General features: G+C 42.0%; 2 protein-coding genes across 3 annotated transcripts in view; one reads left to right on the top strand and one right to left on the bottom strand.

The window, feature by feature from the left end:
* Positions 1–595: 595 nt before the first annotated feature.
* LOC111157313 (coiled-coil domain-containing protein 169-like) lies at positions 596–1,369 on the bottom strand. Its single transcript, XM_022518618.1, has one exon. The coding sequence runs from the start codon at positions 1,367–1,369 to the stop codon at positions 725–727; it is 645 nt and encodes a 214-aa protein (XP_022374326.1). The 3' UTR covers positions 596–724.
* Positions 1,370–22,126: 20,757 nt separating this feature from the next.
* The window catches only part of LOC111157277 (zinc finger DHHC-type containing 9), a 34,934-nt gene continuing 29,122 nt past the window's right edge, over positions 22,127–27,938 (top strand). Inside the window, exons 1-3 of one of the 2 annotated variants that reach the window (XM_022518571.1) lie at positions 22,166–22,336; positions 22,685–22,753; positions 23,955–24,256. In XM_022518571.1, coding sequence (XP_022374279.1) covers positions 24,090–24,256 — 167 coding nt within the window. In that variant the 5' untranslated portion in view covers positions 22,166–22,336; positions 22,685–22,753; positions 23,955–24,089. Of the gene's footprint in view, positions 22,337–22,684; positions 22,754–23,954; positions 24,257–27,938 lie in introns of both variants that reach the window. The other variant, XM_022518573.1, reaches the window with a different exon arrangement.

The raw sequence follows: 27,938 nt of genomic DNA, 5'->3' as shown, positions 1-27,938 counted from the left end.
GCAAGAAGCCTGCTTCCCTCTCTCTCTCTCTCTGCCTGCCTCTCCGTCTACTTGTGATCTCTCTCTGTCAAATAAATAAATAAAATCTTTAAAAAGAGTCAGACACCCGGGGCGCCTGGGTGGCTCAGTGGGTTAAAGCCTCTGCCTTCGGCTCAGGTCATGATCTCAGGGTCCTGGGATCTCAGGGTCCTCTCTGCTCCGCGGGGAGCCTGCTTCCTCCTCTCTCTCTGCCTGCCTCTCTGCCTACTTGTGATTTTTCTCTGTCAAATAAATAAAATCTTAAAAAAAAAAAAGAGTCAGACGCCCAACTGACTGAGCCACCCAGGCGCCCCGAGTTCACATTTTTAGATTACAGCCGACTAGAAACCAAATACAATAGCAATGTTACCTATCAAAGTATATCATGGAGAGGTTATTAAAAAGAAAATATAATGATGATAACCTTCAGGTTCTCTAGGACTTTTTAAGAATCACAAACTGTTATTAGATCTATTAGAGTCACTAAAATTATTTTCTAGAGTAATTTTTGAAACTAAACTAGATTACTAAAAAATTACTTTCATGCAGATAAAGGAACAAACAGCTGGAAGAGGAGCTAAAGAAGTTTTAATAGCTTTTTTAAAAAATCTATTTCATTCCCTGAAAAATGCACTGAACTCGAACTTCACAAGTTGAATGTTACATATGAATGAAGGGAAGAAATAGAAATCCATCCAGTTCTGGATCATGGATTGAGTTTTGGAAGATGGTTTGGTCTTGTGATCTTTTTTGCTGGTCCTTTCTTAGCATTTACTATCTTCTGATTAGCTGGATTATGTCTTCCTGCTTTCACATGATTCTCTTTAATTCTATGAAATTGATCCATCTGTTGCCTTTTAGAAACTTGGTGTGAGCCAGAGATGTGAGACATTTCAGCTAGGTATGCGCGGCGTTCATCATTGGTTTTGTGGTAAGCTCTTGACTCTTGTTCCAGTCTAAGGGCACAGTTTTTCACTTGATTTTCAAGACTCCTTTTTTCTTTTTCTAGCTGTTTAAGTAATGTATTTAAGGATTCCACTGGCATTCTCTCATAGACACGAATAGAAGCTAGTCTATCTGAAGGATTTCCACGGATTTTTTCCATTTTCTCTTTGAGAGTAACAATTTGCTTTTCTAGTTGAACGTTCAGTTCAAGTTGTGCTTCATAACGGGTTTTCCATTCACCACTTTCATTGTTAGTATTGAGTTTGGCTTCCAGTTCCACTATCTTGTGTCTTATTTCAAGTATTGAGAGCTGTACCAAGTCTTTCATATGGATTTCTTCCAATAACTCCAGTTTAAGGCGATCAGTGCTCATACCTTCAAAGTTGTCCCCTCTACCGTCCCCCATGGCGTCAGGTCAGAGACCTCCCACACCCTTCTCCTCAGCACAGCTTACAGCAGAAGGCCTGAAGGGACACCCAGAAGCTGGGGAGGAGAAAATGTTGTCATGAACTGTTGCCACAGTGACCTGACTCCTAGAATTCTTGGTGGAGTTTTCTCCCCAAGCACTTTGAATATGTCATAATACCACTTTCTTTTCTCCATTGTTTCTGATGAGAAGTCAGCTGTTAATCTCATTGTGGTTCACATGTGATTTTCCTCTTGCTATTTTTAGGTTTTCTCTTTGGCTTTCCCTCTCTAGCTATAAATATCTGTGAATTTGTTCTACTCAGAATTCATTAAACTTGGATGTAAATTGGGTGTAGAGCATTAACTTGGATGCTGTGATTAATGCTTTTCATTAGATTCGTGGTTTTCACTCATTATTTCTTCATGTACTTATGCCCCCCTTTCCTCCTCTTCTCTTCTGGAACTCCCATTATGCATATGTGGTGTGTTTGATGGTGTCTCTCAGGCCTTTGACGTTCTTTAGTTTTCTTCTTCTTCTTCTTCTTTTTTTTTTTTTTACATGTTGTTTCTTTAGACTGGATAGTCTTTATTGATCTACCTTTTAGTTCACTGATTCTTTCTTCTATCAGCTCAAATCTGCTTTTGAGTCCCTTGAGTGAATTTTTCAATTCAACTGTACCTTTTAATTCTAGAATTTTTATCTATTTCTTTTTATAATTCATATCTCTTTGTTAATGTTCCCTATGTGATGATAAGCCATTGTCATCACACATTCCTTTTATTCTTTAAATAAGGTTTATTTTAGTTCATATTTTTAATAGCTTATTTGAAGTCCATATGTACTAAATCTATCATGGAGGCCCTCCTGCAGATAATTTGTATAAGCTGCTTTTCCCCCTGTGTATGGGTTACACCTTGTTTCTAGGTATGTATGTATGTATGTATGTATTTATCTATTTATAGAGAACTTTTTATTACTTCTATGTAAAGAAAATTCGACAGTATCCACTCAGCCCAGTTTGGTGGCCAGTTCTTTAGCCTTTGCCTTTTCTAACTTGGCATTGAGAGACATCAACTTTGGAACCAAGACATTGCCTTCCCAAAGACAATAGATCTCATTGTATCTATCATTGTAATTGGTCCTGATGGCTTCCACTGGCTTAACCAGAGCTCCTTTGTCTTCTGAGTTAACCTGTGTGAAGGCAATACTTTTAATGTCTTATGATGTTTTAAAAAACATGATGAATTAAAATTCACGACAATAATAGCACACAACAGCAGCTCAATTTATAAGGGAATAAAATGAGTTAGAGAATTGAAAGGTCCTTACATTAAGCAGTGGTAAAAGTAGTAATTGCAGGTAGGTTCTAGTCAAAATCCATGTAATTTTTAGGTTCACAACTAAAAGAATAGTAAAAGAACGTATTACCAGTAAACTAAAGATGGAAAATAGAATAATAAAAAACACGACATACTTAATGGCTCACTTCTAAAGAATGCAGTATGGCTGGGCTCCCTGCTCGATGGAGAGCCTGCTTCTCCCTCTGCCTGTTGCTCCCCCTGCTTTTGCTCTCTCACTCTCACTCTATCTCAAATAAACAAATAAAATCTTTAAAAAATAAATAAAATGTATCTCTTACAAGCAGCATATGGTTGATTTTTCTTTAAGTAAGCTTTATGCCAAACATGGGGCCTAAACTCACAACCCAGAGGTCAAGAGTTGCATGCTCTACTGACTGAGACAGCCAAGCACCCCTGGACCATTTCTTTAATTGGGACGTTAGTCTAATAATATTTAATGTTAATTATTGACATATTTAGATTTATGTCTAGCATCCTTCTCTTTGTTGCCTATTTATTATACCTGTTCTTTTCTTTTTTTCATGTCTTATGTACTTTTATATTTATGAAGTTTGTTTTAGATAAACTTTTTATTTTGGAATACTTTAAAGTTTACAGAAAAGTTGCAAAGATAGTATAGAAAGTTCCTGTAAACCCCTCACCAAGGTTCAATTTCCCCTAATTTCAATTTTCCCGAATGTTCTCATTTGTTGTAATTAGGAAATGAACATTTCTACACCTTTATTAACTAACCTTCAGATTTTATTTGAATTGTAATACTCTAAATAGTCTGCTTCAGGATCTTGTCTATAATACCACATTGCATTTAGTTGTTATATGCCTTTAGTCTCCCCTGATATGTGATAGTTTCTTAGTCTTTGAATTTCATGACTGTAACAGTTTTGAGCAGAATTTGTCAGGCATTTGGTAGAATGTCCTTCAATGTGGGTTTGTCTCATGATTAGATTAGGTTATTGGGTTTTGAGAGAGTGCACCACAGAGATGAAGTGCATTTCTCATCACATCATATCAGAGGGTGCCTGCTAACAAAATGACTTATCACTGGTCATATTAACCATGATTAAGATGGTATCTGCCAGGTTACTTCACTGTAAAGTTATTATGTTTTCCCCTTCCCATACTGCATTCTTTAGAAGTGAGCCATTAAGTATGTCGTGTTTTTTATTACTCTATTTTCCATCTTTAGTTTACTGGTAATACGTTCTTTTATTATTCTTTTAGTTGTGAACCTAAAAATTACATGGATTTTGACTAGAACCTACCTGCAATTACTACTTTTACCACTGCTTAATGTAAGGACCTTTCAATTCTCTAACTCATTTTATTCCCTTATAAATTGAGCTGCTGTTGTGTGCTATTATTGTCGTGAATTTTAATTTATCATGTTTTTTAAAACATCATAAGACATTAAAAGTATTTTGAAACAGGGGCGCCTGGGTGGCTCAGTCATTAAGCATCTGCCTTTGGCTCGGGTCATGACCCCAGGATCCTGGGATCAAGCCCTGCATCGGGCTCCCTGCTTCTCCCTCTCCCACTTCCCCTGCTTGTGTTCCCTCTCTCACTGTGTCTCTCTCTGTCAAATGAATAAATAAAATCTTAAAAAAAATTTTGAAACAATCTCAAACCTATGGAAAAGTTTTAGGTATAGTACAAAGAAATTTTTGCCTAAAACTTTTTTTTTTAAGGAAAGGTTTTATTTATTTATTTGTCAGAGAGAGAACACAAGCAGTGGGAGAGGCAAGCAGAGGGGGAAGCAGCCTCCCTGCTGAGCAAGGAGCCCGATGCAGGACTCAATCCCAGGACCTTGGGATCATGACCTGAGCCAAAGGCAGCCACTTAACCAACTGAGCCACCAGGCATCCCAGTTGCCTGAACCTTTTATGAGTAAGTAACTGACATGATGCTCAATCGTTTCAAAATAGTTCCATGTGTATTTCTTAAAAAACAAAGGTCATTCTCTTAAAAAAAAAAAAAGCTGCAACATAACCATCAAGTCAGAAAATTAACACTGATATATCACTATTATCCAATACTCAGATACCCATTCAAGTTTTGCCAACTTGCCAATAATGTCCTTTATAGGCAAAGAATCTAATTCAGAATGAAGCATTGCATTTGGTTTTCATGTCTGTTTAGTCTGTAATTTACAATAGTTACTCTTTCCTTGATTTCTATTATCTTGACTACCTATTACCTTGACACTTAAAGATTACAGCTCAGTTATTTTGTAAAATGTCCCACAACTTGTGTTTATCTAATGTTTCCTCATGATTATATTTGTTTATAAGTTTTTGGCAGGAATACCACAGAAGTGATGCTTTGTTCTTTCATTGCATTAAGTTGGTGTCTTCCATGCTTCTCCACTGTAGGGTGCTTCTTCTTAACTTTGCAAATAATAAGTATTTTGTGTACAGGCACTTTGAAACTGTCTATCTATATATCTATATATCTGTATATGTATATCTATCCCTAGTTCCTCATCAAACTTTTCATTCATTCATTCATTCATTCATTCATATTAGTATGGGACTCATGACTTCCTACTTTATTCAATGGGTTTTAAGTCATTACTATCATTATTTACTATGATGCTCAAATTTAGCCAATGGGAGCCCTTTTAGGTTGGCTTCTGTGTCCTTTTGATATTTCCCCCATTATTCTTTGAGCACTTCTTTACTTTTAGGGACAAAAAGAAGGTTAAAACTCCTCTTATACATTCTGTGCCCTGGTCGTGGGATTAACCTTTTCTACAAGGATCCTTGGTTCCTTTTAATGGAGAATGGTATTTAGAAACCAAGATCTGGGCCCTGGGTATGCTCACTGTCATTAGGGTTGTTATGGACTGAATGTTTGTATCCCCACAAAATTCATATGTTGAAGCCCTAATTGCCAATGTGATGGTATTTGGAGATGAGGCCCTTAGGATATAACTGGGTTTAGACAAGGCCATGAAGATGGAAGATCAGTGCCCTTTCAAGAAAAGGGAGAGACCAGAGCTCTCTCCGGCATATGAGGGTACCATGAGAGGGTGGTTATCTTCAAAACAGGAAGAGGCTTCTCACCAGAACGTGACCACGCTGGTGCTCTGATCACAGATTCCCAGGCTTCAGAACTGTGAAAAATAAATTTCTGTTGTTTAAGCCCTCTGGTCTATGCCATTTTGTTATAGTAATCAGAGCTGACTAAGACAAGTGTGCCCCTGCTCCCAGGCCCTCTCCATAGATTAAAAGGGGGAAACATGGCTCCCAATTTTTCTTAATATAATTCTTCTATAGGCAGTTAGTCTTCTATAGCTGTAATTCTCCATTATGTCATTTAATTTCATGAATATATTAGTTACAATTATTTTAAAGTCTATGTCTGAGAACTGCTAATATCTAGATTTTATGTGGCTCCGTATCTATTGTCTATTTTTCTCCTTCTCTTCTTTTTTTTTTTCCAGTAGAATCCATGGAGCCCAGTGTGGGGCTTGAACTCCCAGCCCTGAGATCAAGAACCTGAGCTGAGATCAAGAGTCAGACACTTAACTGACTGAGCCACCCAGGTGGCCTGTCCCTATTTTCTCTTGATTTTCAGTCAGTTTTTATCTTTTTGTATGCTTTATGATTATTGATTGAATGAACCATATATTGAACCATATAAAAAGTTGAAGAGATAATTTGAGGTTCTGGCTGATGCTATTTTCCTCAGAGGGGATTTATTTTCTACTCTGGCAAGCACTCAGGGTAGGGATAAATCACCTTCATCTGATTAGAGATGGGGACTAGGCTTTCGTTTTTATGAGGGCTGATCTTTTCCTCATTCTCTCTTACTCTTGGGCTGTGGCCTTTTGGGGGATTCAGCTGAAAGTCTGTGGTATTTACCAGGGCTTCTCCTTCATGGGCACTCAACTCCATTTTCCCTTTCTCAGTTTCATTAGACTTCTGAAAGCTTTTCTCAGCTTCTCAGACTCTTAGGCACTATTTTCTGCATTGTGTGTGTGTGTGTGTGTGTGTGTGTGTGTGTGTGTGTGTGCTAAGGTTCTTAGCTTCTCATTCCACAGATTTCAAATGGACAAATGGCTTAAAGCAAAAATGCAGCCAGATGTCTGACTCACATCTCTCCTCTCTCCCCCTCCCTCTCTCTCCTCCAGAATCTTGGTCTGTCTCAATTTCTTGCTGCCTTGATGGTCCTTCAATGTAACTAAAAATGTTTTTATGTGTTCAGCTTTTACACTTGCTCTCAATGGGATGGTTAGTCTGAGACAAGTTAGTCTGTCATTGACAAAATCAGATATTGATTTAAACTCATAAACGATCACTCTGGCTTTTGTGTGAAGAGTTAAGATGGGCTGAGAAAGGAAGTAGGGAGACCAAGTAGGAGGTTTGATAAGATGATGGCATGGATAAATGTGAAAACAGAGATGTACAGAAACAGACATAAACTGGAACTGGGAGGTAGGGGTGAGACGAGGGAGAGGGAAATGTAGAACAGTAATGTCTTCATCTTACAAAGTGGGCAGTTAGGAGAAACTACCTATAGTTTATCAAACAGGAAATGTAAGTTTATGCATATTATTTAAAGTGAAAAAGAGGGGTGCCTGGGTGGCTCTGTCGGTTGAGCAGCCAACTCTTGATTTCAGCTCAGGTTATGATTTCAGGGTCGTGGGATGGAACCTTGCATTGGGCTTCACGCTCAGCACAGTCTGCTTAAAATTTTCTCTCCCTCTCCTTCTGCCCCTCCACCTCTCCCTCTCCCCCCACCAAATGAAAACATAAATAAAATCTTCTTAAAAAGGCAAAAAAGGCAGCCATTTGAGGAAATAAAAATAATGTTAAAACTATATTGGAAGGGATAGATGGGAGGTGTGAGTGGTGGGAGTGAGCTTAATCCTTATCTCTCATAGCATTATTTAGTAGATGATGTCAAGAAATATAGAGGAGGGGAGAAATTTGAAGAGGAGGTAAAATTTATAAGGCTTGGTGATTGATTCAATTTAATGAATAAGGGGGAGGGAGGGCACAAAGCTGATTTGCAGATTTTCTAGCTTGAGTGATTGGGTGAATGTGGTATTACAACTGAGGAAGGAATATAGAGATCATCTAGTTCAAGAGAGAAGATGATACATTCAGTTTTAGTTGTATGCCAGACATTGTGGTCAAGATGTATAGTAAGTACCCACACATGGGCAAATGTTCTTACCACAATAAAATTAAAAATGAGAAATTAACAAGAAAACCACCACAACAAAAGAATCTGGTCACTTCGAAATTTAAAATGACTAGCCTAAAAACTCTTGGGTTCGAGTGGAAATGAAACAAATAAACTGTTCATGAATAAATGATAATTATAACATAAAGAGGAAAGAACATGTACTGATGTTGTTATGGATTAATGTCTTTCTTAGTAGACCTTTGCTATAGATTGAATGTTTTTGTCCCCCACAGATCCATAGGTTAAAACTTAACCCCCAAGGTGACGATATTAGTAGGTGGGGCCTTTTAGGAGGTTCTTAGGTCATGAAGACTCTCATGAACAAGATTAGTGCTCTAATGAGAGACCCCAGAGAGCTCCTTTGCCCCTTCCATCATGTGAGGACACACTGAGAAGACATCAACTGTCTAGGAAGCAGTTTCTCACCAGACATTAAATATGCTGTGGCTGTGAGTTTGAACTTCCGAGCCTTCAGAACGGTGAAAAATAAATGTTTGTTGTTTATAAGCCCCCCCTCCCCGTTATGGTATTTTGTTATAGCAGCGTGAACAGACTAAGACAATTTCATTGACAGCTGTAGTCCGGATTCTGATACATAGAGTAGGCAGTTAAGATGAACCTTAGCCATTTTGTGGTGCTAAGTGGGGCTTGTATTTGTGTGGCAGTGCCATATATTTCATTTTGTCTTGCATTCATTTATAACTCTGAGTGGGAACTCTCTCCCCCAATACCACAGTATAAATTAGCTTCATATTCTAATAGAATTTGGAAATGTTGATATGCTCAAACTACAGTATTCCAATGTTTCCATAGTAACTAATGCACACCAAGGGGAAAAGATTGAGAATAAATGAGAATAGCATTTTAACAAAATAAGTGAGGGGCAAAGAGGCTTTAGACATGTGATTACCTCTTATTTAGGAATATGAAGATATTCATCTCTTTAATAATGGGGTTATAAAAGTTGTTACAATGAAACTTGTCAGTAGCCATTTGCATTCCATTTTTCTCCATAATCATCACCATCAAAAGCATTTAAAGGCTCCTTTGCCCAGCAATACTGTATGGTGTGAGTTAAAGGGACATAGTTGCCATTATCTTGTAAATTTGAAATCAGGATAGGACAGGTTAGGCCAATGTTTATATTCCAGCCTGCCTGGCAGAGCTTTGCCTTCGTGGATATTAGGTGGAGTGGGGATTCAAAGCATCCTATTCAATTCTGTGGAATTTGTTTGCTTTGGTGCAAGACTTTACTAAAAACTTAATATTCTCCTGGTTAGAGACTGCCTATATGGAGTTCTCCTGTTCCTCCTTTCCTATCCCACCAGCTGATTTTTTCCATTCCTCCCTGACACCCTTCTTCCTCTTCCCCTAAATGCATTCTATACACCAATCCCACTAATTCCGAAGCAATCAGTTTGCTTTGCCCCTTGGCCAGTTCTAAATGTTTGTATATACGTGGGTAGATACATCTCCTACATATATGTTTAATAACCTATAAAATATAAAACAGTCCATTACTGTGAATTCAGTTGTTATGGACTGAACTCCCCCCACTCCATTCATATGTTGAAGCCTTAACCTGCAATGTGACTGTATTGGAGACAGAGCTTATAAGGAGATAATACAGGTTAAGTGAGGTCATAAGGGTGGAAGAGAGCCCTCACCAGGAACTGAACTGGTTGGCACCTTGATCTGGGAATTCTAGCCTCCAGAACTGTGAGGAAATCAATTTCTGTGTTTAAGCTACTCAGTCTATGTATTTTGTTATGGCAGTCTTAGCAGACAAATATATCAATGTACACGCACAACCAATAAAGCTGTTATCAGATAGAAACAGACTGCAAGGGTGAAGAGATGACTTTTTTATTTTAGAATACAGAGATCAAATTTCCACAGATAAATATAATAACCAATGGGATGTCTATTCAACCCAGAACAGAAGCACACAGAGAAGAATACTGAGAATCTCCAGGTCGTCAGATTGCCTGGTTTAGCCGATTCAGCTTCGCCTGCCTGATTCCTTCCTCATTCAGTCGTTAAGAAGTACATTTGTAAAACATACTCATGTCACCTTTTGAAAGTCTCCAGCTCACCTGCTGTGCAAATTAATTTAGAACAGAAGCAAAATGTGCTGGGAGGTGTCAGTAAGATGAGGTTCATCAATGGGAACTAAAGTCAATTTCCTGGAGTGGCCAGGGGGAGATATACCAGATTGATGACCCTTTACCTTGGATGGCCAGAGGTCTGGTAGACATCCTCGAATTCAGAAGGGCCTTACAGATCAGATAAAAAAAAAGGAGTATATCTTCATAGGAGAGACTCAGTCTGAACAAGGGACATTTCCACATTTTTGTTTTGTTTTAAACTTACGACATTTGATATTACAGTCACTGGGGAAATGAGAAAAATTTGAGGAAATGGAGTTCTCAATAAAGCATTTTTTCATCCCGAGGGATTTGGTATTCATCATTATCGCATCCAAACCAAAATAAGGCAGAGAACTATTTATTCCCAGATAAAATGGTCTTCTCTTGTCATCTAGAACACAGACTGCTTAAAGCTCCTGGTCAATAAATTATATATTATATTAAAATGTAAATAAAATTTTGTCACTGCATTTTTTCAGCCCTCCAGTTATTTTTTTTCCTCCAGTTATTTTTAAAAGTGTTGCTTTAGGGAGGTAGAGGAACACTATAGTTTAGGTCAATTTTCTTCTGCCTATTTCCATGTAATTTAAAACAGTCATATCAATAAGGAACATATCATTGCAGACAATTTCTTTTTAGTCTTTTCCTTGGTGTGGGATTCAGTGTCTAACAGATTGCCAGGATATATATTTAATACCTCAGTTTCAGTTAATACTTGAAAACAAGATATTTTCACATCCATTTGTAGCTGGGTAGAAGTTTGGCTGAGATACAAATACATACTGTACAAATAGTTTTGTACAGTATGTGGACATAAAAATTAATTAATACAAATACTATAGTTTCATATAGCATGCTGACATAAAAATTAATATTTTTGTACAACTAATATATGCACATAGAGCAAAATTCCAAAGTTATAAAAGCGTGTACACTGAAAATTAGATCTCTCTCCTACCTTTATCTCTAAGTTCTCCAGTTTTCATCTCTGAGGGCAATCAGTGTTACTAGTCTCCTGTGTTTCCTTCTGTAGCTATTCCGAAGTACATTGATTCTGGAGTAGGATCTTTCCCCTTCCCTAGCCGGTTCTCAGTACCTGGAAGCATGAAAATATTGCTCATTGAGGTCAAAACTAATGTTCTGAGCAATAGTATGAAACAGCGACTGCCCTTGATTCTTCTTATACCCCTCCTAGGAAACCATATTCCCAAAGCAGATCACCAGACATTTGTCTACACCACCTCTTAACTGGATGTAACACTACCACAGACACATTTATCATGAATATACAGCAGTCAAAACACCTAGTAGACCCATACACTAGATATTTACTTAGTGGTTTGTGTGAAAATGTAGGTGCTTTTGGTAGGTTGTTGAGCAAGGAAGGGGTTCTGTTTTTATGTAAGATGGAACCAATGAGAAATTATTCCCTCTTTTCCAGGGAAAGGAAATTTCATGAGAGAGGTAAAAGAAGAAAGAAATCTTGGCTGGAAGGTACAGAAAAGGCATTACAGCATGAGTTGTGGTCTGGGAGAAATCTTGGAATTGGGGTTTGGTATAAAAGAATGAAGGGAGTATTGAGTGTTAATTTGTGGAGAGCAGAAGGGATGAATTAGACTGGTAGGAAGAGACAGTGAGGTGCAAGTGAGGTAATGTGGGATGAATGGCCATTTGCATTTGTGTATATTGAAGGTTTGTGTAAGAATCTGGGGACAGAAGTCATGTCGCTAGCACTGCCATCAGAACTATCATTCAGTCCAGAATTTTTCTCTAACAAAGGCACCAAAGCGTGGATTGTAGCATAACATGATAGTTTTCCTACATTAAGTTCTTCTCGGAGGTTGATTCTATTAGCTAAACAGCCATAACTTTCCTTAATAACTTGTTATGGCACTACCATCCACACAATTGTGTAAAAGGATTTCTCAATCTCACCACTATTGACATTTTGTGGGGTGCTGCGCTGTGCTCTGTAAGATATTTAGTGGTATTCCTGGCCTTGACCCACCTGGTGCCTGTAGCACTCTCTCCAAATTTGAGAAAAAAAAATGTCTAGACATTGGCAAATATCCCTTGGAGGACAAAATTGCCCTGGATGGAGAACAAGTAATATAAAGCCTCATGAACCTATATTCTTTTGTTCTGTAACACCCCTTTTAAAAAATTAACATTTAAGAGTATTTACTGAAATAATACATTCATGTAGATAAAAAATAAATAGTACCAAAGGACTTATAATAAAAAGCATCTGTCTCCTGCCCCATTCCTCCTCACCTGTATTTCCGTCCCTGAGGTCTACCACTTTTAAACTGTTTCTGGTTTGAGTTTTTCTCATGTTCCTGCCGTATCCATCTACCTGTTTATCCATTCATTCAGAGCACATATTCGTTGAACACACTGTCTGCTAGAGCTGCTGTAACAAAATAGCACAGCCTGGGAGGCTTAAAGAGCATAAATTTATTCTTTCATAGTTCTGGAAGCTGGAGGTCCAGGATGAAGATTCTGGCATGCTTGTTTTCCTCTGAAGGCCATCTGGGAAGGATCTGTTCCAGGCCTTTCTCCTGGCCTTGCAGATGGTCACCCTCTTGCTGCCTCTTTATGTGATTGTCCCTCTGTGTATTTGTACCCCTGGTGTCTCTTCCTCTTGTTATAAGGATACCAGTCATACTGGATTAGAGCCCCATCTCAATGGCCTCATTTCAATTCAATCACCTATTTATTTATTTATTTTTAAGGTTTTATTGATTTATTTGACAGAGAGAGACAGCGAGAGCAGGAACACAAGTAGGGAGAGTGGGTGAGGGAGAAGCAATCTTCCTGCTGATCAGGGAGCCTGATGTGGGGCTTGGTCCCAGGACCCCAGGATCACAACCTGACCCGAAGGCAGGCACTCAACGACTGAGCCACCCAGGAGCCCTCAACCACCTCTTTATAGAACTCACCCCCAGGGGCACCTGTGTGGCTCAGTGGGTTAAGCGTCTGCCTTTGTCTCAGTGTGGTGATCTGGCGTCCTGGGACTCTCTGCTCGGCAGGGAGCCTGCTTCCCCCTCTCCCCTATTTGTGCACTCTCTCTCTCTAATAAATGAATAAAATCTTTTAAAAAATAACTTGTTGCCAAATACAATTACATTCTGAGATACTGGGCATTGGGACTTTAATATATGAATTTGGGGGGGGGGACAAAATTTAGCTCTTTCTAAAAAAATTTGTTTATTTGCAAGAGAGAGTGTATGAGTGGAAGGAGGGGCAGAGGGAGAGGGAGAAGCAGACTCCCCACTGAATAGGCAACTCGGATGTGGGGCTCAATCCCAGGAGTCTGGGATCATGATCTGAGCTGAAGACAGACGCTTAACCAACAGAGCCACCAGGAACTCCTGCAATTTAATCCTTAATAAGCACCTGCTATGTGCCAATCACTGTTCTCAGCACTGGGGATAAAGTGGTGAACAAAAAATGAAAGTCCCTGCTCTTCTTAAGTTTACATTCTAGCAGTAGAGAGCAATAATACACTATAAATACATAGTTAAAATATATAGTATATTAAAAGACACTAAGTGCTATGGGAGAAAAATAAAGCAAAGAAAGGAGATAGGGAGATTTGAGGGGCTGCTGGAATTTCAAATAGTGTGGCTGGGGAGAAACTCTCTGAGAAGGGGACATTTAAGTAAGGACCTGAAGGAGGGGATAGAGTAAGGCATTCATATATCTGGATCATTCTAGGTGGCTAGTATAGCCAGTGCAAAGATCCTGTGTAGAACACGTCCAGTTTGTTGAAGTAACAGCAAGGAGGCCACTGGGGCTGGTGCAGAATGAACTAGGGGGAGTAGCAGGAGATGCAGGGGGGTGGGAGATGGTGATGCAGATGATTGTGTAAGGTCTAATAAGCCCTTGTAATGACTTTGGCTTTTGCTCTGAGTGAGATGGCATGTTAGAAATGTCTCATTCTTCCTTCTTGTGTGTCTCCTTTCCTCTCACACTATTGTCACATTTCAACACTTCTGACACCAGATGTGTGGGTGTTTTCCCCCTACAACAAGGAATTCTCTGTGATACCATCTAGGTGTCCTAGAATTTAATTCCATTCTGACACTGTCTACCTGGAGATAACATCAGATTCCACTGGTTAAGTGCCCAGTCCCACCAGACTGTTCCCCCCCACCCGCCTGCAGATACCAATGGCAAGTCCAGGTTGTCACCTGTGCTTCTGACCCACTACTTATAGATCTGAGGGTCCCATGGTCCCCTCCTGGGGTTTGATTAGTTTGCTACAGCAGCTCACAGAACTCAGGGAAACAGGTTTACCAGGTTATTAAAGGATATGATAAAGGATACCGATGAACAGCCAGAAGGAGATGATATATCTACATACGGCAAGGGCTGGGAGGGTCCCGAGTATAGGATCTCCTGTCCCTGTGGAGTTGGGGTGCATCACCTTCCCGACATATGGATGTATTCGTCAACCAGCAAGCTCTCTGGATCCTATACTTTTGGGATTTCTATGGAGGCTTCATTGGGTAGCCATGATCAGTCATTAACTCCATTTCCACTCTTCTCCCTTCTTCTCTTGATGGAGGTGGGGCTGAAAATTCCAGGCTTCTAATCATGGCTTGATCTTTCTGGTGACCAGCCTCCACCCAGGAACCACCCAAGAGCCCACCCAGAGTTGCCTCATTAGAACAAAGGATGCTTCTATCACCCAGGAAATTACAAGGGTTTCAGGAGCCGTGTGTCAGGAACCAGGGTCAAAGACCAAACATTAGAACAAAAGATGCTCATAGTGCTCTTACCACTTAGGAATTTACAAGGGTTTTAGCTCTGTGCCATGAATTGAGGACATGTATATATATTTTTTTCTATTATTTCACAGATGGGAAGCCATTGGACAAGCTGTGGGTGGCAAGATCTGAGTGAACGTTTAAAAGAATCTCTCCAGGGGCCCCTAGATGGCTCAGTCAGTTAAACATCTGACTCATGGGTTCTGGTCAGGTTGTGATCTCCGGGTCATGGGATCCAGCTCCACATTGGGCTCCATGCTCAGCACAGAGTCTGCTAGAGACTCTCTCTCTCACTCTCCCTCTGCCCGCCGCCCCCCGCAGCCTCCTCCCACCATGCTCTCTCTCTAAAAAAACAATAAATAAGTCTTTTTAAAAAAAGAACTACACCAGAATCTTTCTAGCTGCTGTGTTAATAATAGACCAAAAGGGAGCAAGGGTGAACTCAGGGAGACCAGTAAGGGGAGTATTGCAATTATCTCTTTTCTCTAAATGATATGTGTATACTGCCAGTCGTTGGTTTACCAGCTCTAATAACGTCATCTAGTGACTTGCTGCACTAATAGGTGGGAGTTAGCTCACTAACACAGCTGTACCACCACTCTCTTCCTCCAAATACATCACTCTTTTTTTTAAAAGATTTTATTTATTTATTTGACAGACAGAGATCACAAGTAGGCAGAGAGGCAGGCAGAGAGAGAGAGAGGAGGAAGCAGGCTCCCTGCTAAGCAGAGAGCACGATGCGGAGCTCAATCCTAGGACCCTGGGATCATGACCTGAGCTGAAGGCAGAGGCTTTAACCCACTGAGCCACCCAGGCACCCCTCTTTGTGCCTTTATATAAGACACATAAATCTCTGTTTTTTTGGTTCCATCATCTACAGATAGTATCTCTTGATTCTGTACTTTCTACAATTGGCATATTAGTGCCTCTACACAATTTTCCACCTCCTAATTTTGTGTACTTTCCAATTTCTGTGTGCTATGCTTTTACATTAAGTTTGTAAACATTTACTTTATACTTTGTAATCACAATTAAGTTTTCTGTGATTTGTCTCTAGGTTGGATTTCAAAAGTTGAAAACCAATAAGGATAGTGTTTACATTATTATGACTATGTAAATATATATCTGTGTAAAGCCAAAGGATGGGCCTTAATTATATTTTCTTCTTTGTAGTTCCAATGTTACAACCTCTGTTGGTTGTTGTATATCATTCCATGTCCTGGTTGCCTTAATTATTGGAAAATGACATTTTAAAAAAATTTTTATTCTTTAATTATTTTTTTAAAGATGTTATTTATTTATTTATTTGACAGAGGGAGATCAGAAGTAGGCAGAGAGGCAGGCAGAGAGAGAGAGAGAGAGAGAGAGAGAGAAAGAGAGAGGGAAGCAGGCTCCCTGCTGAGCAGAAAGCCAGAAAGCAGATGCGGGACTTGATCCCAGGGCCCTGAGATCATGACCCGAGCCGAAGGCAGCGGCTTAACCCATCTGGAGCCAGATGTGGGGCTTGATCCCAGGACACTGGAATCACGACCTGAGCCGAAGGCAGATGGTTAACCGATTGAACCACCCAGTCACCACCCCCTACGGCGGATATCTTTATTGCACCTTTTTGGTTTATTTCTTACATTCTGTGCGTTACTGTATCCTTAATTTTCATAGCTCATTTTTAAAAAATTTTTATTATTTTAAGTAATCTCTATGCCCAGCATGGGGCTCGAACGCAAGACCCTGAGATGAAGAGTTGCATGCTCTACTGACTGGAGCCAGCCAGGTGCCCCAGTTTTCCTAGCTCTTAACCACACCATCTCTTTTGCTGATTTCCCTTTTTCCTGGAGTCCTCCTATGTTCTGTGTGGCACTTTTCTGGGCTGGTTGGCTCCACAAATTGGCCTTAGTTCTGTGTATTCTGTCAACAACACTTCCCTCCATTTTTAAAAAAAGATTTTATTTATTTATTTGAGAGAGAGAAAGTAAGAGAGAGCATGAGAGGGGAGAAGGTCAGAGGGAAAAGCAGACTCCCCGAGGAGCTGGGAGCCTGATGAGGACTCTATCCAGAAACTCTGGGATCATGACCTGAGCCGAAGGCAGTTGCTTAACCAACCGAGCCACCCAGGAGCCCCCTTCCCTCAATTTTTTATCTTCCAGATGACATGTATTGTCATCTGATGTCCCTTTTCTTTGTTGTGGGTTTATACCTTTTAAATCCCTCTACTATAATTCTAATGGTGTCTTAGGAGAGAGAGCAGATTAATGCACATGGTTATTCTTCCGTACTGAACAAATATAGAGCCTTACAATACTTTTTCAAATTTTTATTTTTTAAGTTCTAAAATTAATAACGTTTCTTGTAATTAATTCAGACATTAAGGAAGTGAATAAAATAAAATTTTAAAATTTGTTCACTACCCTCATACCCCAGAGGTGACACTGTTTGATAAATATCCTTCCAGACTTCTAAAATATGCATATGCAAAATCATATACATATACACATAGAAAAAATAAGTTTTTTTTGTTTGATAGAAGTTGGATTTTATAAACATTTAGATACTGGGTTTTTAAGCTTAACATATTGGGCATACTTGCATATCAGCACATAGATAGACAATAGATTTTTGGGGGATGGGGGAGGAACAGAGAGAGATAATCTCAAGAAGACTCCATGCTCAGCATGGGGTCCTACACGGGGATTGATCCCACAATGCTGAGATCATGACCTGAGCTGAAATCAAGAGTGAGGCTTAACTGAGTGAGCCACCCAGGTGCCCCAAAACTTAAGTTTTAATGTAAAGTTTTTATTGAAATATATACACATATAGAAAGGCAATGGCATGTTCTTTCTGCATATATGCTATATCTCATTATTTTTAATAGCTGCATAGTACTCCTACCCAATTTTTTATATATATATATATATATATATATATATATATATATATATTGTTTTGCTAACTTTTTCAATTACAAGCAATGCTATACTGAACATCTTGGAACATAGATCTTTGAACTTTTGTGTTAGTATTTCTTTTTTTTTAAAGATTTTTAATTTATTTGATAGACAGAGCTCACAAGTAGGCAGAGAGGCAGGCAGAGAGAGAAAGGAGGAAGCAGGCTCCCTGCCGAGCAGAGAGCCCAATGCGGGGCTCCATCCCAGGACCCTGGATCATGACCTGAGCCGAAGGCAGAGGCTTTAACCCACTGAGTCACCCAGGCACCCCAGCGTGTTAGTATTTCTTAATAGAAGTCGATCCGTTGGGTCAATGGCTATGAAATGTAAAAAACATTAAGAGATACTACTGAATAGCCCTGCTGAAAAAAAATTGCCAATTTACTTTTCTACTAAAGATATTTGAGAGGGTACAAACCTTTGAGGCAAACTCTCCTTAAAAAGTTGGAGATTCTGCTGTGCATAGTTGAGAACTAGACTCTGTACTGTTTTTTTATTTATATTTAATGACTTCACATGAGCTGGTCTTTTCTGTCTTTGAATATTTGAATATTTCAAGTTCCTTAGAGGCTGGGATCATGTCATATACTTCCTTGGTATTTCCTATAGTGCTTAGTACAGGCTGGGCAAACTGTGGGTGCTCAGTACATACTTAGTGATTGACTGATAAACCAGTTTATATTTTGGGCCACACAATCCCTTGAGGTCAGCTCCTGGAATGAGAAGGCTGGACAGAGTCAGAGACTAGGGCTGTGCTGGGTCAGTGTCAGATGCTGTCACTTGGATATCAAATTTAGACCATAATGTAAGAACCTCATTTACATAAAACACCTAACTTAATCCCTGGCTCAGAGGAGGTTCCTAATAAGTGGTCTTTATTGATGAGAGAGTTGTCTTAGGGCTAGTGTTGAGGGTTCAAGCACAGCACCTAAAACCATTCAGCCTGGAATCAGAAATCCAGTCTAGAGATGAAACAAAATTGAGAACCAGCAGGAGCAAACAGGTATCAGAGGCAGAGACAGAGCCTTGGTTTGAGTTCAGTTGCATTGTAATATCACCTTCCCTGCCACCCCAGGCATTTTTTATTGGGCTTTCTGTATGTTTGGCTTTTGCACAGTGGCAAAGGTGTTTTCAGTCTCTAACAGGAGCCAATAATCCCAGCACAGTGCTGTGAATACTGGAGGTGTGTAATGAAAGAGATTCCATTGATCTCTCGCCTGTTGAAGTGAATAACGCAGCAGCAGTGCTGGGGATTCATCTGAGACAACAGTGCTAGAGAACAGCCATTTGTCTAGAACAAGATTACTGCCCAAGCTTTTCCTAATCAGGAGTGGGGTGCCCCCGGAACTGGGAAACCAAGAGGTCAGTCAGATAAGGATTAACTTCAGTGACAAATTTAGAGGCTCAGAAAACATGGATGACACAGATTCAACAAAGTGAAGAATGGGTTTCCTTCTTCTTACCTTTCTACCCCTAGTCAGCAGCATAGATAAAGGAGGGAGGTGGGCCAGGTTTGTTACATATAGACGTTCATCATAACATATAGCATTGTGTTTCTCCTATATGCCAGACATTTCCTGCACATTATCTCTAATCTCCCTTATAACACTATGAAGTAGGTATTAGCTCTATTTTACAGAAGCTTATACAAGCTACTGAGAGCCAGGATTTGAATCCAGGTCTACCTGGCCATAAAGTTTTTGTGCCTTCTGTTCTGCCTCTTCTGTGCCAGTCATAGCAGCCGGGGCCCCAGGGAAGTAGTTGCTGCCTAAGAACTAGTTGCTTATGTGTGGGTAGGGTGTCCCATGGTTCTTCCCTTTGCTCATCAATTCATTATACAAATATGTATTTATTTATAGCCACAGAGTTGGGAGAGGAGTGCAGGTCAGGTAGGCGGGGTGGGAAGGGACACACATGTGTGGGGGGAGGGCAAGGGAACATAGGAGGGTTGAAACTTGAGAAAACAGAGCAAAAGAAAAGGGTCGTCATGAGCTGGAATGCAGGATGGGGCCTGATTTCGGGGGTCTGTTCTTGGATGCAGTACTAAATGGGTCTTTGGGTGTTTCCAGAAGAAATACATAGAGCAACACTAGTAGGCAAGCTGTAGTCCACTGGCAGTCCTCAGGCCTGTGCTTTATACCAACACATCCACAACACACACTAGCATGGGAGCCATAAATGTGGAGACAGATATCTTTAAACAGGCACACCAAAATGTATATCACACAATGGCAGCTGATTGCAGTGGTGCTTCCAGTGCTCATCACGTTACTGTTAATTCCCCTTCAAGGGAACCAGTGCTCATTTGGATATGTAAAGTCTGGGAGGTTTGTTGAGAGGAGAAGGAAAGAGAAGAGAAAAAAGAAACAATCTCATTTTATAGTCAAAATTTAGTTGTGTGTGTGCTCTAAGACTTTAAGGATTATATGAAATGATGTAACTACAGAGAAGGAAGTGCTATGGAATGTTTGTCCATATAAATCTTACTTATATTTCTTTTAGTGGTAAACACAAGTCATAACAGATAGTAATAAAACAAGCCTGACCTACACAGCCACTTAATCCCAGAGGGATGTGACCCAGAGCAGGGAGGGGCAGAGCCCAGGAATGCTGTGACAAATTGATTCCAGGACTCCTTGGGCTTCACCTGTGCCTGAGATATGGACAAAGTATGTTTGGAAGCTGCAGAGATTTATTTGTGACTGCTCCATAGTCAGGGGGATGGCAGCTAGGGTAAACATGCTATGCCTAAGGGCCTCAAGTGTACACAGGTTTGAGAATCCAGGGGTCTGATGGGGCTGAGGGAAGTTCCTCTCCCTTCCATACCAAGTGTGTGCAATACCAGCACCCTCCAGGATTCAAAGGCGGGGGGACTGAAGACAATGATACTGATCATACAGTTTATAGGGAATAAAGCAATGATTATAATCAGCATGAGTGCTAAGGAACAATAGAAGCTTTATAAAGACAGACTTTACCCTACAAATTAATTATAACACATCTCTCTCTTAAGAGAATTTCCTAGCGATTTTTTAATCCTTTTAAATTTTTGATCGAAGGGTGGTGCCATGAAAGTGTCAAGTGTAATTATCATTAGCTTTTTTCTTCATATCACGTGGGACCCAAATACTGTAAAGGAGAAATAGTTCCTGACCATGTATGTGGTCCTTCAACTAACACACACAAAAACTGCCTTGGGAAGAGCTTTGGCAATCTCCTCTCTATTAATTGCAAATACTCTCACCTTAGAGAAACTTTATTCAAGCTCAGAAATTGGCTAGCAACCTAGGCACTGTCCCCAACAGTGTGATGGGTAAGGAGAGGCCACCTTCAGCCCTTTCTCATATTTCCCCTTGTATTTGGAAGCCAAGAGCCATAGTAGTGGAAACAGACCTGATGTCTTTTAAAGTCCTCTGTATAATATTAATGCCCTTGTTCTCAACTGTTTTTCTCACTCCAATCTCGAACTTCTAAAGGATGCGGCTCACTCGGATCAGGAGCAGTGGGTCATTGTGGCAGTAGCTGCAGAGGGGGGAAGCAGAGGGACAGAATCAATGTGGTTGGTGGGTGGGGATTGTGCCTTGTATCCCCGCCCCCCTCCAATTATCATAAGCTCTCCAAAGCGAACAGTAATTTACAACCTTTTTGGAAACCTTACTTCATTACCTACCTGGAAGAATTTAAGCACTGGCAGTAGAGTTTCTCTAACTTCATCACAGTCAATTACTTGTTTTCGGTACCGCAAAACGATTCTGCGTTCCTGGGGACAGCTCTCCCTTTCATGTTCCTTTTTATGTTTGTTGTGTTCAGGAAGCCTTAGAGATGCAGGCCAGGGTGACTGGGACAGAGGTGAGATCCCTAACTACTGAATGGGACTTGGGAGGGAGAGGACTTGTTTCTATGCTGATAAAGAGTAAAATCCGGAGTCGCGATCGATTTCAGGCACGTAGCGCGGAAGAGGCCCAGGGCAGACCTAGTATGGGGTGAGCACCGGGATCTGTGAGCCAGTGTTGCTTCAGCGTCTCACCCTGTGTGCGAGGGGAGGCTGGTAGTCCGTCCCTCCTTGTCCCTTCAGCACTACCCTTCACCTCCGTGTCTGCATAACTATATCAGTAGAAAGCGACGCTTCTCACATTGGCGCCCGGACCCCAAAGGGAGGCTCGCTGTGGCTTGGCAGGTGGGCACGAAGCCGGGAGATGGGTGGGGGAGTGGGGCGGAGGCAGCGTCGAGTGGCGTTTGGAGTAGCCAATGGTAGTTCGGGGCAGGGGTGGCCGGGGCAGAGGCACCAAGGCCGAGCAGCCAATGGCAGGCGAGCAACTACTGGAACGACCTGGTGACGTGAGGAGCGTTCCATTCGGCCAGCGGTGGGCGGTTGCCACAGCTGGTTTAGGGCCCCGACTATTGGGGCCCCTTGTCAGGAGGAGGCAGCCTCCGGGCTGGGGAGGAGAAGTCGCTGCCACCTCTGGCAGCTGACGCGGTCCCCTGGGAAGGTGCACTTCCTGCCCTCAGTTCCCGGCCGAGTTCGGTCTCCCGGGTTCAGGTAACGAGGGGTGGGGGTTGGGGTCTCCTGGGCTCGGCCGCATGGTGGGCTGCCAACCCCTCCGCTGAGCCCGGCGGTGCGGACATAGGCAATTGCCCTTTTCAGCCGGGCTGCTGCCGCCGAGCCCCTGGCCGCGGGTGACTACACGTGGCGGGCGTGTGTGAGTGTGTACGAGCGTGTGGAGGTGGCGCGCGTCCCAACCTGCCTGGGGCGGTGGTCCGCTGCGTGGCGGAGGCAGGGCTGGCCTCCCGAGGCCGCGCCTGCCGCCCGCCCCGGACTCGGGCCTCCGGTCCCCGGCTGGTGGGCCGGTCGCTGCCTCTCGATGGATTTTGATCTTTGTTCTCCCAGGGCCCGGCTCCCCTTCCTGGTCTCTCTTCTCCCGCTGGGCCGGTTTATCTGGAGGAGATTGTTTTCCAGGTTAGTTTTACACAAAGGAAGTGTTCTCTTCACCTCTGGTGCTCCCTCCCTTTGGCCAAGCCTTCTTGCTTTCTCATTTCCCTGCTCATCTCCTGGTCTCTGTTTGGACCCCTTGCCCTCTCCAGCCCAGAACGATTTCGGGTTGGTTGTTTCTCTCAGGCGGGCTGCAGGCTTCCACCTCATTCTTGCCAGCGTGGGGCATGTGGTGTCAGTAAATAGAGGCCACAGCACCACACCTGAGAGGAGAAGGGTTACAGTGGTTGAGAGAGGCTGGGCCCCCCGGGTTCAGGATGCCAAGTAGAAATGGCACTTATGAAATGTCCCAGAAAGCAAGCACCTTTATGACGTTTCTTAGCTCATAACTCTGCCATGTCCACCCACCCCCCCCCCCAACCCTTCCAAAACCTCTCCTGCTTAAGTCAGCCTTTCACCTATAGGTCTGTGATGTGGTTTCATTAAGATTCCTGCAAATGTTAGGCTAGACTGGCAAGATTAGTTCATTTCCCGAACTCAGGAGGTTGCAGAGGGTTTGATTAGGGGAAATCTGTTTTGAGTAAATACAACCTGGGTATGTGTACAGAATGTCCAGAACCTCCTAGCCCTGCCAGAGGGTGACATGTTCCCGGGTGTGATTCATATTTGAGTGGCTAATTGAAGAAAGAAGGTGAAGTGGAGGAGGGGAGGGAATGGCTCCTTAAGGACAGAAACTCTACTATTGTTTTTAGAGTCCTCTTACTGATGATGATAGAACAGTGTGGTATATGGAAAGTGCCCTGCACTGGAAGTCAGCTTACGTGTTTTCTTGGCTTAGCTTTGCAGCTGTGTGACACTGGACAAGTTACTTCCTCTCTATGGTCTTAACTTTACTCATTTCCCAAAACAAAGTAATTGGGGTTATCACCCATAAAATCCCTTCTAGTTCCAAGGTTTTATGATGATTAGATCATCAGTATTATATTGGAAGCATAGGGATTTACTTAAGAAGATATGCTAGCCCCCTTCTTCTTCTTTTTTTTTTTTTTTTGAGAACCTTTAACCTTTTTTCCTTTTAGAGGACAAACACGGATTGGAAATAAACTTTTCCCGCTTCCCTACCCCTACCCCTTCAGGCAGTGCTCGTCTTTCCACCTGTGGGAAAGGAAGATTGAACTGCATTTTCTTGTTCCTGCCTCATTTTTTTTCCTTTTGTGCTTTTTCTTAGGGCTAGAAATTGGACTTTTGATGATGTTTGACCCCGCGGCAGCAATAGCAGGCATCGTGATATCAAAGCTGGGCTCAGCTTCTGTTTCTTCCCTCTTGTAATCACAAAGCCCATTTTGGACCAGGAATTCCAATCATGTCTGTGATGGTGGTGAGAAAGAAGGTGACACGGAAGTGGGAGAAACTCCCAGGCAGGAACACCTTCTGCTGTGATGGGCGAGTCATGATGGCCCGGCAAAAGGGCATCTTCTATTTGACCCTCTTCCTCATCCTGGGGACATGTACACTCTTCTTCGCCTTCGAGTGAGTTTCCATTGAGTAGAGTTACCTGATTATGGTTTCTTTGGGTCTAGAGGAAGAACCTTCTTTCTGGGAAGTTTGTGGATGGTCTTTGGATGGCACTATCCTCTTGAGCTATGTCCTTAGATCATGCCAACCGAATTCATTTCTTTGTGCTTATAGCAGAGTACCTGCTTCCTAAAAAGTCCAAGACCTTTGACTCCAATTTTATAGCACTGATTTGGGGTTACCCCTGGCACACTTGGGTAATAAAGGAATTTGTCTTTGTTATTCACCTCTCCTTTTCAGTAGTCTCCTTAGGTGCTTAGTGACAGACTCCCTCTTCCCCACCCCTTTTGGGGCTGGGGCAGCCCTCATGGTCATAACTCAATACCACAAAACTGACCTATTCTGTTATTCTGGGTCCTATTTCCTTAGGGCTCAGCTCTCTGCTGGCTATTAAATTGAAAAGCCATCTGAATCGGGGACCTGCAGATCAGTTCCAGCCTCAAACTAGTTTGTACCACAAACTAGCCACCTGTGTAGTACATATGTGCTTATTAAATGTAAGTTTCACTCAGGATCACTCAACATAAACAACTCTGTATTCTGTGTGAGCCTGATACCAGCCTTGGAGTTATTTTTTCTGCGATGTAAAGCTAATACTAGAGCCACTATTTGAATCCTATATCAGTCACTGCTTTAGGGAGGTGGCCAGTTGGATTCTAGGGTACAATGGCATGACTACTGGGTGTGCTGAGATACTCTAGGGATGGGAGCAATGCTAATTGGTTTAGGATTATTATGGGGAGAGCTCTGAGGAGCCAAAAGGAGTGTGTGTAGACTGTGAGCCACACCTAATACGAGCCTGCTATAGTTCATATACTAGAGTGACCTGGAAATGGAGCTCCCATGCTGGGGCATGGCCGTAGGAGGGAAGAGGGGGCTCCTTGGCCAGGCTTTGTGGTAATTAAAATGAGCTCTGGTCTCTTGGAGCTCAATTTTGCCCTTCTTCTGTAAGGGATCCAGGCTTTCCCAGTGCATCAAGAGTGATTTTTCAGGCTGCTTTGCCAGACTTTCTGCTCGTTGCAGCTGGCTTGAATAACAGCGAGGGGGGGCAGTTTATAACAGGGCTAGGAAAGGAAGGTCAGAGAGGCTCTTTGTCAAAGGCACTTTTGCTGCTGCTGTTGCTGCTGACTTCGTGAAGTATTTGGCAAAGTCCGGTTGGTGATGGCTTCTTAGGTGCTTTCCAGTCTGAGGTTTATGGTGAGCGTGTGTATGTGTGTACTTGTGTGTGGTACAAATGAGCATGTGTGGTCAGGCAGGAGTATGTGAAACATTAAAAAAAAAAAGTTTCCCCTCTCACCCTTCTCCCCAAGTTTTTGTTTTGTTTGTTTTTGTTTTTGCTTTTTTTCCTGCCTTGCTTCTTTTTGAAAGTGCAAAGCTGAACTCGCTATCATTCTCCCTCTCTTTCAGTCCTCCCCCTGCTGAATCACTAGCTCTTTCTGCCGCCACACCCTTCCATCTTAGAGTTAAATTTTTGTGGTTGGAACCATTTGAAACAGGGATGAGATTTGTTTCCAGGCCCTGAGTGAGCTAGTAATTCTGGGCCCAGGAAACCTCTGGTTTGGCCGTCCAGGGGAACTTGAAATTTGGGGCTATTGGCGTTTGGCCCTTTCTGTATCTGGGAGCCAGACAGAATCCGATTTGAATCTGTCCCACTTAGGCCCCAGAGGCCTCTGAACAAAACTGCCTGTGGGATGAAGCTTATAATTAGCCAAGTTACTGTTTGATGGAGGCAGGTTGAGTTTTCTACCAAGATCACTTTTCCCCCAAGTTATTTCTTGTGCTTTGCCCTCAGATATGAAGGATAACGTTGTTTGTGAACTGCCTTGAGTTCCAGCAATCTGTGTGATAGAGTAAATATTTTTAAAAGATTTTTATTTATTTGAGAGAGAGAGAGAGAGAGAGAGAGAGAGAGAGAATAAGCCAGGGGAGGAGCAGAGGGAAAGGGACATGCAGACTCTGTGCTGAGCACGGAGCCTAGTGTAGGCCTCCATCCCACAACCCTGAGATCATGACCTGCGCTGAAATCAGGAATCCAACGCTTAACCAACTGAGCCACCCAGATAGAGTAAATATGTTTGAGGGTAGGGCTAGGGGAGGGAGAAGGGAGAAAGAAGTTAATGTGTGAGCAAAGGAGTGGAATGGGAAAGCATAAAGCTGACCAAAGGGAAGAGGACACTGGTGATGAATCCTTTTTACTGAGAGTGGTGGAATCTGTTTGTGCACATGTGCGTGTGTTTCTGTGTATGTGTGTGTGTGTGTGTGTCTCACGTAGAGACACACAAACACTCTGAGTGCTGGCTGCCTTATGCCTAGTTAATGACAGGCTGTACAAAGGACACCAGCATGCCTCTGAGGCATGAAATCTCTTTCTGGTCAACCTTTCCTTTGGAATATATAATTCACTACCAACCACACAGTGGGGGATAGCATTTGGGAGGCAGAATATGGGCCCCTTTGTTAGCATTAGAATTTAAGGAGACCTCAGGAAATCAGCTGATCTAGTCCCCTGCTTTCAGGCAGGTGAGGGCATCTGAACCACCAGTGACAGAGGGCTGTCTATTTTCAACCTCAAATTGCCTAGGAGTGTAGATTCCACATCCTCTGGCTGCTGCATTTTTACCTTAGGGAAGTATAGATCTTGCCGCACATCTGGACCTGCATTTTCATCATAGGGTCTTGCCTGTAGCAGGTGCTTAGGAACAAGTGGAAGCTGATTTATAGCTGCCCATGGCACAGCTCTGGGTTAGCCAGATGGCTGGAGAAATCTGGTCAGGCATGTGGGCACCCCTTGATGAAACCATGCAGTATTAGTAGTACCAGTGTATATATATTTTTTATTTTTTGATTTTGCCTTTACACGTTTAGACTTCTCAAAGGAGGGACCTATAATTTTCAGTGGACAGACAGTAGGTCGAATACATAAGATGAAAGAAGGTTGTCCATCTAGGAGCTAGTTAGCTCTGTATTGTTAGAAGTGTTTCCAAAGATACTGGGTGGCCATCTCTCAGGGCTGCTATCTCAAAGTGGATTCCTGCCCAGATGGGAAATTGGGCTAGGTTATCACTAAGCCTCTTGCAACTCTGAGAGTCTGAGGTTCTGTATAACTGTTGTGTTTGTCTAGAAGATTCAGATACACACACTGAAAAGGAAAGGTTGGATTTCCAGTAGGTAGCTGTATTTAAATATATTTCATATTTAAACATAATTATATCTATGGTAAATGTATTGACTTTAAAAGCAGAGTGAAAATTTTGCAGTGCTTAAAAAAAGGATTTCCTAATTTATTTTTAGGGTGAGGTATTTAGGAAATGTGAGTGAATATGCCAGTTTTAGCTTTGACCACATGAACCATTCTCGGTCTTTTTTGCCCTAACCCTGTCCAGCTTGTGTGAACACACAAGCTTGGCCACCAGCTTGGCCAGTTATGTCAGGACATTCTAGTGGAATGACACAGACAACTGTGAGGTGTCCAGCTACTCAAAGACTATTGTGGTGTTAGTCAAATTCAACTTCCTGATAAAGCTTGGAGGAAGGACCAAGTGCAGTGTCTTCTGGAATTGGCTTCCTATCTGTCTCTTTTAACTTTATGACCAGACTATAGGTGGGGTCAAGATACCCATACTTCTCTTGTGGCAAG

The sequence above is a fragment of the Enhydra lutris genome, unplaced genomic scaffold (assembly GCF_002288905.1).
Source record: "Enhydra lutris kenyoni isolate GAN:26980312 unplaced genomic scaffold, ASM228890v2 scaffoldscaffold53, whole genome shotgun sequence".
Taxonomy (NCBI): Eukaryota; Metazoa; Chordata; class Mammalia; order Carnivora; family Mustelidae; genus Enhydra; species Enhydra lutris.
Note: the sequence above shows the minus strand (reverse complement) of the source record. Positions and strands in the feature narration are given on the sequence as shown.

Coding starts and splice junctions, on each gene's coding strand:
- LOC111157313 (XM_022518618.1), bottom strand. CDS start 1,369: ATGGGGGACGGTAGAGGGGACAACTTTGAAGGTATGAGCACTGATCGC.